An 11,763-nucleotide genomic window follows, 5' to 3' on the forward strand; every position below is an offset into this window, starting at 1 on the left:
GGAGGGTCAGAGAAAAAGAGGAAGACCCCCAACGAGATGGATTGGCCAAGTGGCAGCATTGATGGACTCAAGCGTGGCAACAGTTGTGAGGTTGGCCCAGAATTGGGCAGTGTTTCGTTCTGCTGTGCATAAGGTCACTATGAGTCGGTACCAACTCGATGGCATCTAACAACAACAATCAGGAGGGACCAGTCCCTGGAGAAAGACATCATGCTTGCTAAAGTGGAGGGTCAGTGAAAAAAGGGAAACCCTCAATGAGATGGATTGGCACAGTGGCAGCAGAAATGGACTCAAGCTTAACAATTGTGAGATTGGCACAGGACCAGGCAGTGTTTTGTTGTTGTGCATAAGGTCACTATGGGTTAGAACTGACTCAACAGCACTTAACAGCAAGGGCTTTCATCTCACCGAGTTAAACCCTAACTTCTTACCCTGGCCTCAGTGTGACTGGCCTTCTTTCTGGTCCCTGAGCATGGCCAATCTATTTCCCCCTTTGGGGTCTTTGCCCTGCCTCTGGCTTCTGCCTCTGGTCTTGGATTGGCTAGCTCCTTCTCACCATTCAGGTCTCTGCTTCTGTGTCATCTCCCTAGAAAGGCCTTCCCTGGCCACCATATATGAAGTCACTCCCACTCCTCACCCCAATTTAATTCTCTGTGCATGCCTTATCAGTAGCTGACACTGGCTTGCTAACTGTCTGTTTCCCCCACTAGGAGATAAGATCCATGTCTAGCTGGTTCACTACTCTAACTCCAGCATCTGCAGGGCAAGTGATGTTCAGAAAATATTTGTTGCACCTAATTCCCTTGAGCCTGTTTCCCCATCTATAAAACAGAGAAAACACAGCAGCCACCACATCACAGAGTTAAGATTAAATGATATCTATAAGTAGTGCTCAACTTGATGACACTTAACAACAACAACAACAAGTACTGCTCAGGCATAGTGTCTGGTACTCGGTAACTGGTGGCTAATATTACTATCACTGTTATCAATATCATAATGGAGTCCTCCAGCAGGAAACTGCTGAGCAGGACCAGCAGGATCCCTACACACTTACCAAATGACTTGCACTTCCAGCAGTGGGCTCATTGGACCTGGCCCATTTCTTGTCAAAGTTCTGCCAAAGTTCTTGAGAGCCAATAGCAGAGAGAGAGCAAGTATGGATTAAAAAGTAGAGGACAGGGGGCTTCAACTCAACTGTAAGTTTATTAGAAAGGCCATGGACAGATGAACCCTGAGTATCCAGCTGAGGAAGAAACGAAACAAACAGAAACAAAAAGCCCCTCACCCCTGTGGCCTGCCCCACTGGCCTTCGGTGAACTCGGTCCTGTGGCAGACCCCAACAGAAGTCGGCCAAAAAGTGCTTTCTGATGATTCCCCTGGGGCAGCCCAACTTGACTGCAAGGGACCCACTGGCGGGGCGGATGCGGATGCTGGTGTCTGGAGCTGGGAGTCGGTTGGGCCTTGTTCCTTGCCTCTAGCAGGATGTGGTTCCAGACCCCCCCAGCAGAACAGAACGGAAAGGGCGCTGGGGATAGAATGCATTCTAAACAGCCAAAGTCTCTGGACGTTGACGCTGGACTGCTTTGGAGGTGTGTGCAGATGGCTACAAACAGCCAATTGTGGGGGTCCCCCACCCAAGCTGCTCTGAGGAGTCTCAGCCACATAGAACCCTAGCATGATTCAGTACTTCTCCTGGGCTGCCTTGGCTACTTCTGCTGCCAGAAAGGTAAACGGATCTTGTAAAAATCCATGGTGGTTGATGCCTTGGATTTTTTTCCCTTCAACAAAGATGAGTTTGTACAGTGAATCAATTTCAACCAGCAGAGCCTGAGCTGAGAAGAGTCCATCCTGGGCAAGGAGAAGGCACTTCTCACACCCTCACTGGGGTGATGTGGGCTGGCTGCTTCCTGGGTCCTCGGGGCTCCAGCTCCCTCTGGCCCTGTGACTCAGGCCTGCTCCCTCTGGGAAGTATGCTGCCTCCTTCGAGCTAGCACCACCCTGCGGCCTGGATGTACTGGCCCCTCACAGGGTGGTGGATGGTAGCTTCCTCACCCGCCGCTGGGCCAGGATAGATGATTCAATGGGCTTCAGCTGGGGAGTGGGCTTGGAGCTATTGAGCGCAGAGTATGTGGCTGCCATGGCTCCCTGGGAGGAAATGTGGGAGTGGTCAGTTTGCCAGATGACATGCTCTAGGGTCAGGCCAGTCCCTCCCTGTGTTCCAGCCGTCTCTAAATTCCAAGGCCCACCCAGCCCACTGTTATGCTAGTGTTGGTGTTTGTTTATGTGCGTGGGTCCTGGGATCTTCCAGGTCAGGGGCTATGCCCTCAGAGCTCTGAGCCCCATGAGTGCAATGTTGACACCACTGCAAGTTAGACTGGGGCTGTGTCTTGTTTTCTCTGCCCCACCTGATGGTGCTTGGCACAGAAACAGCACCTCCTGGCTGTCATCCCAGGTCCCTGTCCAAGGAAACCTTGGCTAAAGCTCCCAGATGCCCATCAGCTTGAGCGTGGCCATACCTTCACGAGTTGCAGGTCCTGATGGGACAGCTGGCTCTGGGGGAGTTTGTCTTTCTGAGTGATCCATGGGTGCTGGAGAACCTGCTTGGCTGTAAGGCGCTGGTGGGGGTCCACGTGTAGCATCTTGGACACCAGATCCTAGGGACACGGTGGTTGGTGGGAGAGGTCAGTAGGGAAACAGACAGGGAATGAGCAAGGCAACTCATTCTATGTTGACCTTTGCATAGCCCCTGTGATTCTCCAGTCTCCCCAAGACTAGATAGTGCATCTCCATCTACAGGCCTTTACTGTGGCAGAAACCTCTTCCTGGAATGCCCTTCCCTTTCTTCTTTACCTTCAAGAAGTTATATGGTAAGGTAGTGAAACCCTAAGGTTTTAGGTTGGGCACTGTTAGGTTCAAAAGTTGTCTCCTGCATTCATCAACTGAGTGCCCTGTACAAGTCTTCGACTCTTTGAGCCTCAGTTACTCCTCTGAGAATAGGGACAATATTTACCTTACAATGCTAATAAAGGGCTCAGTTCCATGTCTGAGATTCTGAATAACTGGAAACTACTATTAATATTGAAAGCTCAAATGCCACCTCCTCTGAGCAGGCCTCTCTGCTTGGTGTGGCCAGTTGTTCTGTTCTGTGCCTCCACTGCTTATATTTCTGTCCAACAGGGCCCACCTTTCTGCTGTGTAGCATCTCTGCTCTTGTATGCAAGCTTGTATCTCCCACCACACCACATTCCACATGTCGGTGATGTAGCCCTCTGTTCCCGACAGTGCCCAATGAATGGTCACTGAGTGATCAGCAAGATAGGCGTAAGGGTGGGTGGTGGTCTGCCTGGGAATCTTTCACTTGGAGAAAAGAGCATGAAGGATTTGTACAACATTCTACTTGGACAAATGAGGCCACCTGTCCATCAACTACAGAAAGCCCTGAGATGGGATTGCTGCATCCCCTCACAAATCAGCCTGGTCCAGGTCTCCAGACTCACCTTGGCTGTTTCTGAAACTGTGTTCCAATTTCCCCCACTAAGGGTGAACTTCCCACTGCCGATCCGTGTCAGGATTTCCTCTGGTGTGTCACTGGGCCCATTGGCGAATGGAGTGTATCTGGGGAAAAGCCCACACAGGCATAGTCTCTGGCCTCAATTTTGAGGGTGGTGGCGGAGGGGGTCTATCTCCCGACTCAGAGTGGACTCCCAAGGGCAGTAACTGCCTCCTCATGGTAGAGCTCCCCAAAGCAGGGCCATGCCTCTATTCTTAGACCCTTCTGAAGGCAGGGCTGAATCTACCCATCAGACAAGCAGCACCACACTCTGAGAACTAGGGCTGTAAAGGAGTGGGCTTGGGAGGGGACCCCAGCTCACGGGGACACTCACCCTGCCAGCATGGTGTACAGCAGAATTCCCAGGCTCCAGATGTCACAGCCTTCATCGTAGCCCTGACGCTTCAGGACCTGGTGGGGAGGTTAGTCTGAGGGACGGTGGAGAGCAGCCCCATACAACAAGGATCCCTGGGTGCTATGTCCCCTCACCCTCTCACTTGAGGAGGCCAGGCCACTCACCTCAGGAGCCACAAAGTTGGCAGTGTAGCAAGGTGTCATGAGGAGCCCGTTCTCAGCCCGCAGCTGTTTAGCGAAGCCGAAGTCACAGATGCGCAGGCACTCAGGGTTTCCAGACTCATCCACATACAGGATGTTGCTGGGCTTGAGGTCTCTGTGCACCACCTGGGGGCAGAGGACAGGGATCACTTCTCAATGTGGGGAGGTTCTGCTAGTGGTCCTGCTAGGAAGGACTGACTACTTGGAATTCCTATATAGATGTCTACAAGGTACCTATCCAAAACTGAACTCTTAATCTCTCCCCAGACCTGCTTACCTAATGGCAACTCTGTTCCTGGTGAGCAGGCCCAAATCTCTGGGTTATTCTTTCTTGTTTTTAATTCCTTTTGTGGTGAGTATATATATGACAAAATTGGCCATTGCAACAGTTTTTACATGTACAATTTAGTGACATTAATGACATTCATCATATCAAGCAACAATTAGTCATTTTTGATTCCTTGTTTCTCATCTCTCTCAATCAACCCATCAGCAAACTTTGTCATTTCTCCTGTTGAGATATATCCAGGGTGTGGTGCTGTGGGTCAATGCACCAGACTACAAAGCTGTTTGAACTGCAAGGTTGGCGGTTCAAGCTCACCACTGCTCCTTGGAAACCCTATACAGGGTCGCTATGTAGCACTTAACAACAACCACCTATTTTTCAGCCATCTACTTGCAGAGTTACTATCACCCCTTCCCTGGATTGCTGTAGCCACCTCCAAAAAGCATCGGCCCTTATCTCCTATAGTCTGTTCTCAACAACAAAGCCAGGTCATGTCATGTCGCACTCAGGCTAGAAATCCTCTCAAGAGAAAAAGTCTGTACAGTGGCCTATGTGGCCTTACCTGGTCTCTTTGTTGTCCCTCGTCCACGTCTATGGCCCACTCTCTCCTCTGCCTCTCCCCCTTGCTCAATCTGTATCAGTCATACCAGCCTCTTTGCTCTTCCTTCAACAGGCCAAGCATACTCCTGCCTCAAGGTCTTCGCACTTGTTTTTCCTTCTTCCTATGACACCCTTCTCTCAGATATCTGCCTGGCTCATTTTCTTGCTCGTTCAGGTCTCAGCTCAAATGCCAAAAAATCAGTGAGGCCTTCCCTGACCATCCATATGAAACAGCACCCACCCTGCTTTAATGTTATCCATTGCGTTTACCACCGTTTAACATCATATTTACCTATTTCTTTTCTGACTCTGCCCACTGGAATGGAAACTCCCCAAGTGTTTTGCTCCAAAAGTATTTGTTCACTGTATCCAAGCACTTATAATAGTACTTAGCATGTTATTGTTGTTAAGTGCTGTCGAGTCGGTTCCGACTCATAGCAACCCTGCATCGGGTTTCCAAGGAGCAGCTGGTGCGTTTGAACTGCTAACCATGTGGCTCATACCGACCTTGAGCTCCAGTGCTTTATCTTACAGCATACTTTATAAATGTGTGCTGAATGAACAGATGAACAACTCCTATGTCTAAGGACATAAGCACATGACTTACCCTAGCCTAGAACTTTCCTGAGTCCAGCTGCCTGCAAGATAGCAACTGCTAGATGTTCCACAGAGCCTCAGACTCAACCCATCCCAGACTAAACTCATCATGTTCCTTCCTCCTATTTTTCTTCCCATGAGCTAATGGTAGCTCCCTGGGTATCTCCCAATTTCTTCTCTCCTATCTCAGTCCATCAGCACCAAGTCCCATCTAGTCTGCTCTCACTTTATAGCTTCAAACCTACTGATGCCTTAGCTCATTAGTTCTTGCCTAAGTGACTAATGAGATAATTAAGTCATCAATGGACTCAAACGTGGCAACAATATTGAGGTTGGCCCAGGATCAGGCAGTGTTTCGTTCTGCTGTGCTTAAGGTTGCTATGAGTCAGTACCGACTTGATGGCACCTAACAATAACACTCCTTGGTCAAAAGTCTTCAGTGGGTCTCTAATGCCATCAAGATAAACGCCAAGGCCCCCAGCCTAGTACTAGAGGTTAGGCCATCTGTTCCAGCCCTGAACTCAGGCCACTGAAGAGTCCTTCAACCCTCGCCATATTGTGTCTGTCTGGGGAATACCTGTTCACCTTTAGCAACCAGAACAGGGCCTAGCACAACTGAACATTTGTGTTATAAATTACTAGACCTACGATTCATGCAATAAATGCTCAGGCCTGTGAGACACATAGAGAGAGACCTTGCAGATTAGCTGGGTCTTGCGGACTTGTTCAAGTATAGAGATAATCCTTTCATAGCCCTGAGCCCAGTCCACGATAGCAGTTGCTCATGGGTGGACAGGTTGGAGTGTAGACATGATCTGACACAATCTACTTCCACACAGGGAAGAGATGAACAGGCTATTGGCAGGGTGGCTCCGAATACAGGGGTCTGGTCCCTGCTGAGGGCACTGTCAAACTCTCAGACTCAGAGTAGAGGAGGACACCACCTTCCTTGTTGACAGACTGCTCTTCTGACCACGTTACACCTAAGCAACTGAGCAGGGCAGGGACTACTGGCTCCAGATACAGAAGAGGACACCCAGGCTCTGAGAATTGATTTGCTATGGCAAATTCTAACATTAATTCCATAATCTTTCTGGTTTAGTCTGGCACTGGTGATGTTTTTTAGAAAGAGGATACAGAATTTTCAGCCTTTATCCTGCCCTAAAGCAATATATGCATGCACAAGTTAGACAGTGAATATGGAAGCCAGTAGAAGAATTGATGCGTCTGAGTTATGGTGTTGAAGAAGACTATTAAAAGTACCATGGACTGCCAAAAGAACAGCCCAATCTATGTTGGAAGAAGTACAGCCAGAATGCTCCTGGAAGCCAGGATGACCAGACTTCATCTTTCATACTTCAAACATACTGTCAGGAGGAACCAGCCCCTGGAGAAGGATATCACGTTTGGTAAATTGGAGGGACAGCGAAAAGGAAGACCCCCAATTGGCACAGTGGCAGCAGCAATGGGCTCAAACGTAGCAATGATGGTGAGACTGGCGAAAGACCAGGCACTGTTTTGTTCTGTTGTGCGTAAGGTCGCTATGAGTTGGTGCTGACTCAATGGCACCTAACAACAACAATAAAGCAATGTAAGAAAATGACAACATTCCCTGAGTTAACTTATTATGGCAGTATTAGCATATTAGGATGGTGGGGCAAGCAGAGCTTGAAGAGTTCCACGGGTGATTGTGATTCCTGCCCCTCATGGATGTGTGGGGTGTCGGGGAGAGGAGGAAGAGTATATTCTTACATCTGGCCACACAGGCTGGCAGAGTAATGGGTGCAGCCAGGCTGAGTGAGAACCACAGCCAGCCAGAGGACACAGGCCCCAGCTAAAGGGGGCAGCCACGACACTTTCACAAGTAGCCAAATTAAAAAACTCCAAATTTGGAGACTAAACACATTATATCTGAAGCTAAATGCAGTCACTGAGTCACCAGCCTGCGATCTCTAACTGTGACCTCAGGCATAGTCAGGCAAGTCAGAGTGTGAATCCTGCCTTCACGATTAGTGGGTGTGTGGCCTTGGGTATGCCACTTCACCGCTCAAGTCCTCAGTCTTCCCATCTTTAAAATGGGGCTGATAAAAGCACAGCCCCCAGAATTCTAAGGAAGAGTCTCTGAGTTAGTGTACTAGGAATGCCTAGCACAGGGTTTAGGAAATGGCAGCTGTTGTCACAGCACATCATTAAGCTAGAGTGACTGATTGTTAAGAAGCATTTAAAAATAAGCAAGACATTCCTTCTTATCCAAGGCAGCATCTAATCACAGGTACAAGTTAACACCAGGTAACTTAAGCATCCAAGCCTCACTTCCCATACGAACAAAACAGGGACAACAATAGTACTGTTTTCATAGATGCATTGATGGAATAATGACATAAGTGAGTGTGTAAAGTGCTTAGAATTCTGCCTGGCTGTGCTACAAAGTATTAGCTGCCAGCATCATCATCTTTGTCATCATCAGCATCATCAGAGGATGGGCATTTAGGAGACTGTGACGAGCCAAAAAAAAAGATGAAACTGTTTTATATGAATCATCTGGTTAAACAGAGAAACTAAAGCATAGGACTGATTCTCTAGTGAGTTCAGGCTGTTCTCAAATTGGCACGAAGGGACCATAATACAAACAACCAGGGGAGCTGGGGATGTAAAAGCACTCCACACAGTAAAGGAAAAGGTAGACAACCCAATAAAAAAGAAACAAAAGACTTGGACAGATATTTCATAAACAGGCTGTCTAAACAGCCAACAAATACTTGAAGAGGTGCTCAACTGCATTAGTCATCAAGGAAATGCAAATTAAAGCCACAATGAGATACCACTTGACACTTACCAGAATGACTATGATTAGAGATACGGAAAATACCAAGTGTAGGTAGGTAAGTACCAGAACCCTCAGAAACTTCTGGTGGGAACATAGATTGATAAAACCATATTGGAAAACTGTTTGATAATATCTAAAGATGAACATACACATATACCATGAATCAGCAATTCCATTCCTAGATATACATCCAACATAAAAATGTATACCTAGTCACCAAAAGTCAAGTACAAGAATGTCACAGCAGTATTATTTTTAATAGTAACAAATTGGTTAACAACCCAGTGTCCATCAACAATTCATGTAGCAGAATAAACGATTTATACCACACAGCAATGAGAAGGAATAACTGCAGCCACAAATAACAAACTAAATGATTCTCAGAGACAATGTTGAGCAACAAAAACCAGATACAAAAGTCAGCTTAGAATGGTTACCTTCAGTGGAGGTAGGGACTGGAGTCTCAGGGGGCTTTGGAGGAACTGCAAATATTTCTCTTGATCTGGGGACTGTTTACACGAGTGTAGTCACTTTTGGAAAGCTTACTAATTTGTACATTATGCTTTATGTACTTCTCTGGGTTTATTATTTCAAAAACATGACATTAAACCAGAAAGGAGTCCTGGCTTCCTGGTCACCCTTCTCCTCTCAGCTCCTGTGGGATTCCCAGCTTTTAGAGCACATCAGCTCAGTGGATCTCCTTCCAGATACCTCAACAAGAAGAGCTTCTCCATTTCCTCATCATTTACCACTGGTATTTGGAATGGCCCAGAAACCTTGGAGACTCCTGACTTTAAGAAAGAAAAATGTTTTTCCAACAACATCCCTACCAAGTGTCTATCCTTACTTGGAGCTTGCAGATCCCTGGTGGAGAGGGCTGGATACCTTTGGACAGAACCTCCACTATAGCAAGTTCTTCCTTGTTCTAAGCCTCAAGTGACCCACTAGTAACTCACTGGTTCTGACTCTACCCTCTAAACTTGCTTGCAGATAACTTTAACTAGTACTCACTCCAGAACAAAACAGAAAAAGTAAACCTATTCAGTGTTTGACCTGGATGTATTTAAATATTAGTCAGTTCACACTGGCCCCTGCAAAAAACCAAAGCCACTTCAAACATGACAATTAACAACATATGTGGTAACCAAACTGAAGCTCTGGTTACAAGGCAAAGTTCTTTTTTACAAAAGAATGTCCCTTAATACATTAGACAGAATTAGACACTGCCATATTTCAAACCCTCATTACATAATAGGCAAATCTGAAGCCAAAGACCCCTGTCAAATGTTAAAAAGCAAAGACATCACTTTGAGAAAAGATTTTGTTGATAAAATAAACATTCTATGATGGGTACCAGGGTGGGAGAGGAAAAATTATTCACGGGCTAGAGGGTAGACACATTAACATGATGACAGGACACAGGGCACACAATATACAACATGAGGGAGGTTGGCAGAGGGAAGATGGAGGTAGATGGAGATACAGGAAAGAATGCCATAATTAAAGGAATAGAGGTAAATACTGTTAACTGATGGTACATGGAAGGGATTGCAATCATTGTAATGAAGCAAAATATATGATTTGCTGAATGTAAAACTGATGATCAATTCACAAAAAGTTAAAAAAAAAAAAAAAAGTCACTTTGAGGACTAGAGTGCACCTAACCTTGGTATTTTTAACTGCCTCATATGCATGTGAAAGTGTTTTATTACAAAATATTTTTGAGGGAGAACAAACAAGATGGTGGATCGGGTGGAGATGCAGTAAAGGAGCTCCGCCAACAACAACACAGAATACCCGACCAAGCAGGCTCAGGGGATGGTCCCAGAACTCTGAACCACATATAAAGGAATACTTAGAAGGTTGGAAGGCTTACAGCTGGGAGAATTTGTGGCAGAAGCAAGACATTCATTGCTTTCTAATTCGAGATGCTCAGCTGCTTGAGGAACTGCCATCTTGGGTGAGACCAAGCGGGAGAAGGATCAGAGCAGCCACAGATGCCTGGCAGAACTACATAGATAAAGGTGTGGACATTCTTTCCTTTTGGTATCTGTTCATTGGTCCCTTGCTGTCTGCGCACCTCCATTGAGGTGACTATAGGGGTGCCTGAGTTAGTGGACACCCCTGCCACACTCTTGGAGGGTTCTACTACGCGTGCGCATAGATCTCCTTGAAATTTAAAGAGACAATTTAACCAAATTAAAACCAAAAGGCCACAGCTGGCCCTGAACTGTTTACAGCTAGAAAAAAGGCCTTAACGGGGATTGTGGAGCAGGACAAGCAGACAAAAAAGGAAATAGGCCAAAAATTAAATCCTAAGTTACATCAAAATGACCAACAGTGGCATCTTGAAATTTCTCAAGAAGAAGAGTGAAAAGGGAAGCCCATTTCCTGATCATATACCTGGAGGCAATCAGAAAGCATAAAAAATACCAAAATACACACCCATCTGAGTATTAAGGCCACATATAACCCCTGAAGATGCCCAAAAAACAGAAGCAGATGACCATATCTGCACATATCCAGAAACGAGATAAAGTGACTGAGGCAAATGAGCTGGAAGTAGACCTACACTACATACTGGAAGATAGGCATGTTTTGGAAATGCCAGAGAAGGAATTCAGGAAAATGATTATAAAATCTATCAAAACACTATACAATGGAGTTGAGAAAAATAAGGAAGAAGTCAGGAAAGCGCTAGCGGAACAATCAAATAGGATAGATACAGTGTTAGAAACAATTCAAAGCCTACAGAAAGAGGTTCAAATGATTAATAATAAAGTATCAGAAATGGACAACACACTGAAAGGGAAAGGGAATAGAATTGAAGAGATAGAAGCCAGAACAAGTTAGCTAGAAGATAAATCTCTCAACACTACTAAGATAGAAGAACAAACACAAAAAAGGATTAAAAAAAAAATCAAAAGAAGGCCTAAGATTCATGTTGGATAGCATGAAGAGGAATAACATTAAGAATTATTGGCATTCCCGAACAGGAACAATCACACAAGTCCACAGAGGAGATAGTTGAAGAGTTTCTGGAAGAAAATTTTCCTAACATCCTGAAAAGTGAAAAGATAAGCATTCAAGAAGCTCAATGAACCCCAGGATGGATAGACCCTAAAAGACAATCACCAAGACATATCATAATCAAGCTCTCCAAAATAAAAGATAAAGACAGGATCTTGAAAGTAGCCAGGGAAAAGAGAAATATAACATACAAAAAGGCAAGCAAATCAGATTAAGCTCAGATTTCTCAACAGAAACCACGCAGGCAAGAAGGCAATGGGGAGACATATATAAAACCCTGAAAGAAAAAAACTGCCACCCAAGAATCCTCTACCC

The 11,763-nt window shown here is 45.9% G+C and overlaps 1 protein-coding gene across 4 annotated transcripts in view; it reads right to left on the bottom strand.

The window, feature by feature from the left end:
* Positions 1-1,185: 1,185 nt before the first annotated feature.
* RPS6KA1 (ribosomal protein S6 kinase, 90kDa, polypeptide 1) overlaps positions 1,186-11,763 on the bottom strand; it is a 58,676-nt gene continuing 48,098 nt past the window's right edge. The window contains exons 17-21 of one of the 4 annotated variants that reach the window (XM_006862255.1): positions 4,073-4,234; positions 3,888-3,964; positions 3,501-3,618; positions 2,520-2,657; positions 1,186-2,148 (exon numbers count right to left, since the gene is read on the bottom strand). In XM_006862255.1, the coding sequence (XP_006862317.1) occupies positions 2,026-2,148; positions 2,520-2,657; positions 3,501-3,618; positions 3,888-3,964; positions 4,073-4,234 (618 nt within the window). In that variant the 3' untranslated portion in view covers positions 1,186-2,025. The remainder of the gene's footprint in view (positions 2,149-2,519; positions 2,658-3,500; positions 3,619-3,887; positions 3,965-4,072; positions 4,235-11,763) is intronic. The other 3 variants (XM_006862256.1, XM_006862258.1, XM_006862257.1) reach the window with 3 other exon arrangements.

The sequence above is a fragment of the Chrysochloris asiatica genome, unplaced genomic scaffold (genome assembly GCF_000296735.1).
Source record: "Chrysochloris asiatica unplaced genomic scaffold, ChrAsi1.0 scaffold00047, whole genome shotgun sequence".
In the NCBI taxonomy this organism is placed as follows: Eukaryota; Metazoa; Chordata; class Mammalia; order Afrosoricida; family Chrysochloridae; genus Chrysochloris; species Chrysochloris asiatica.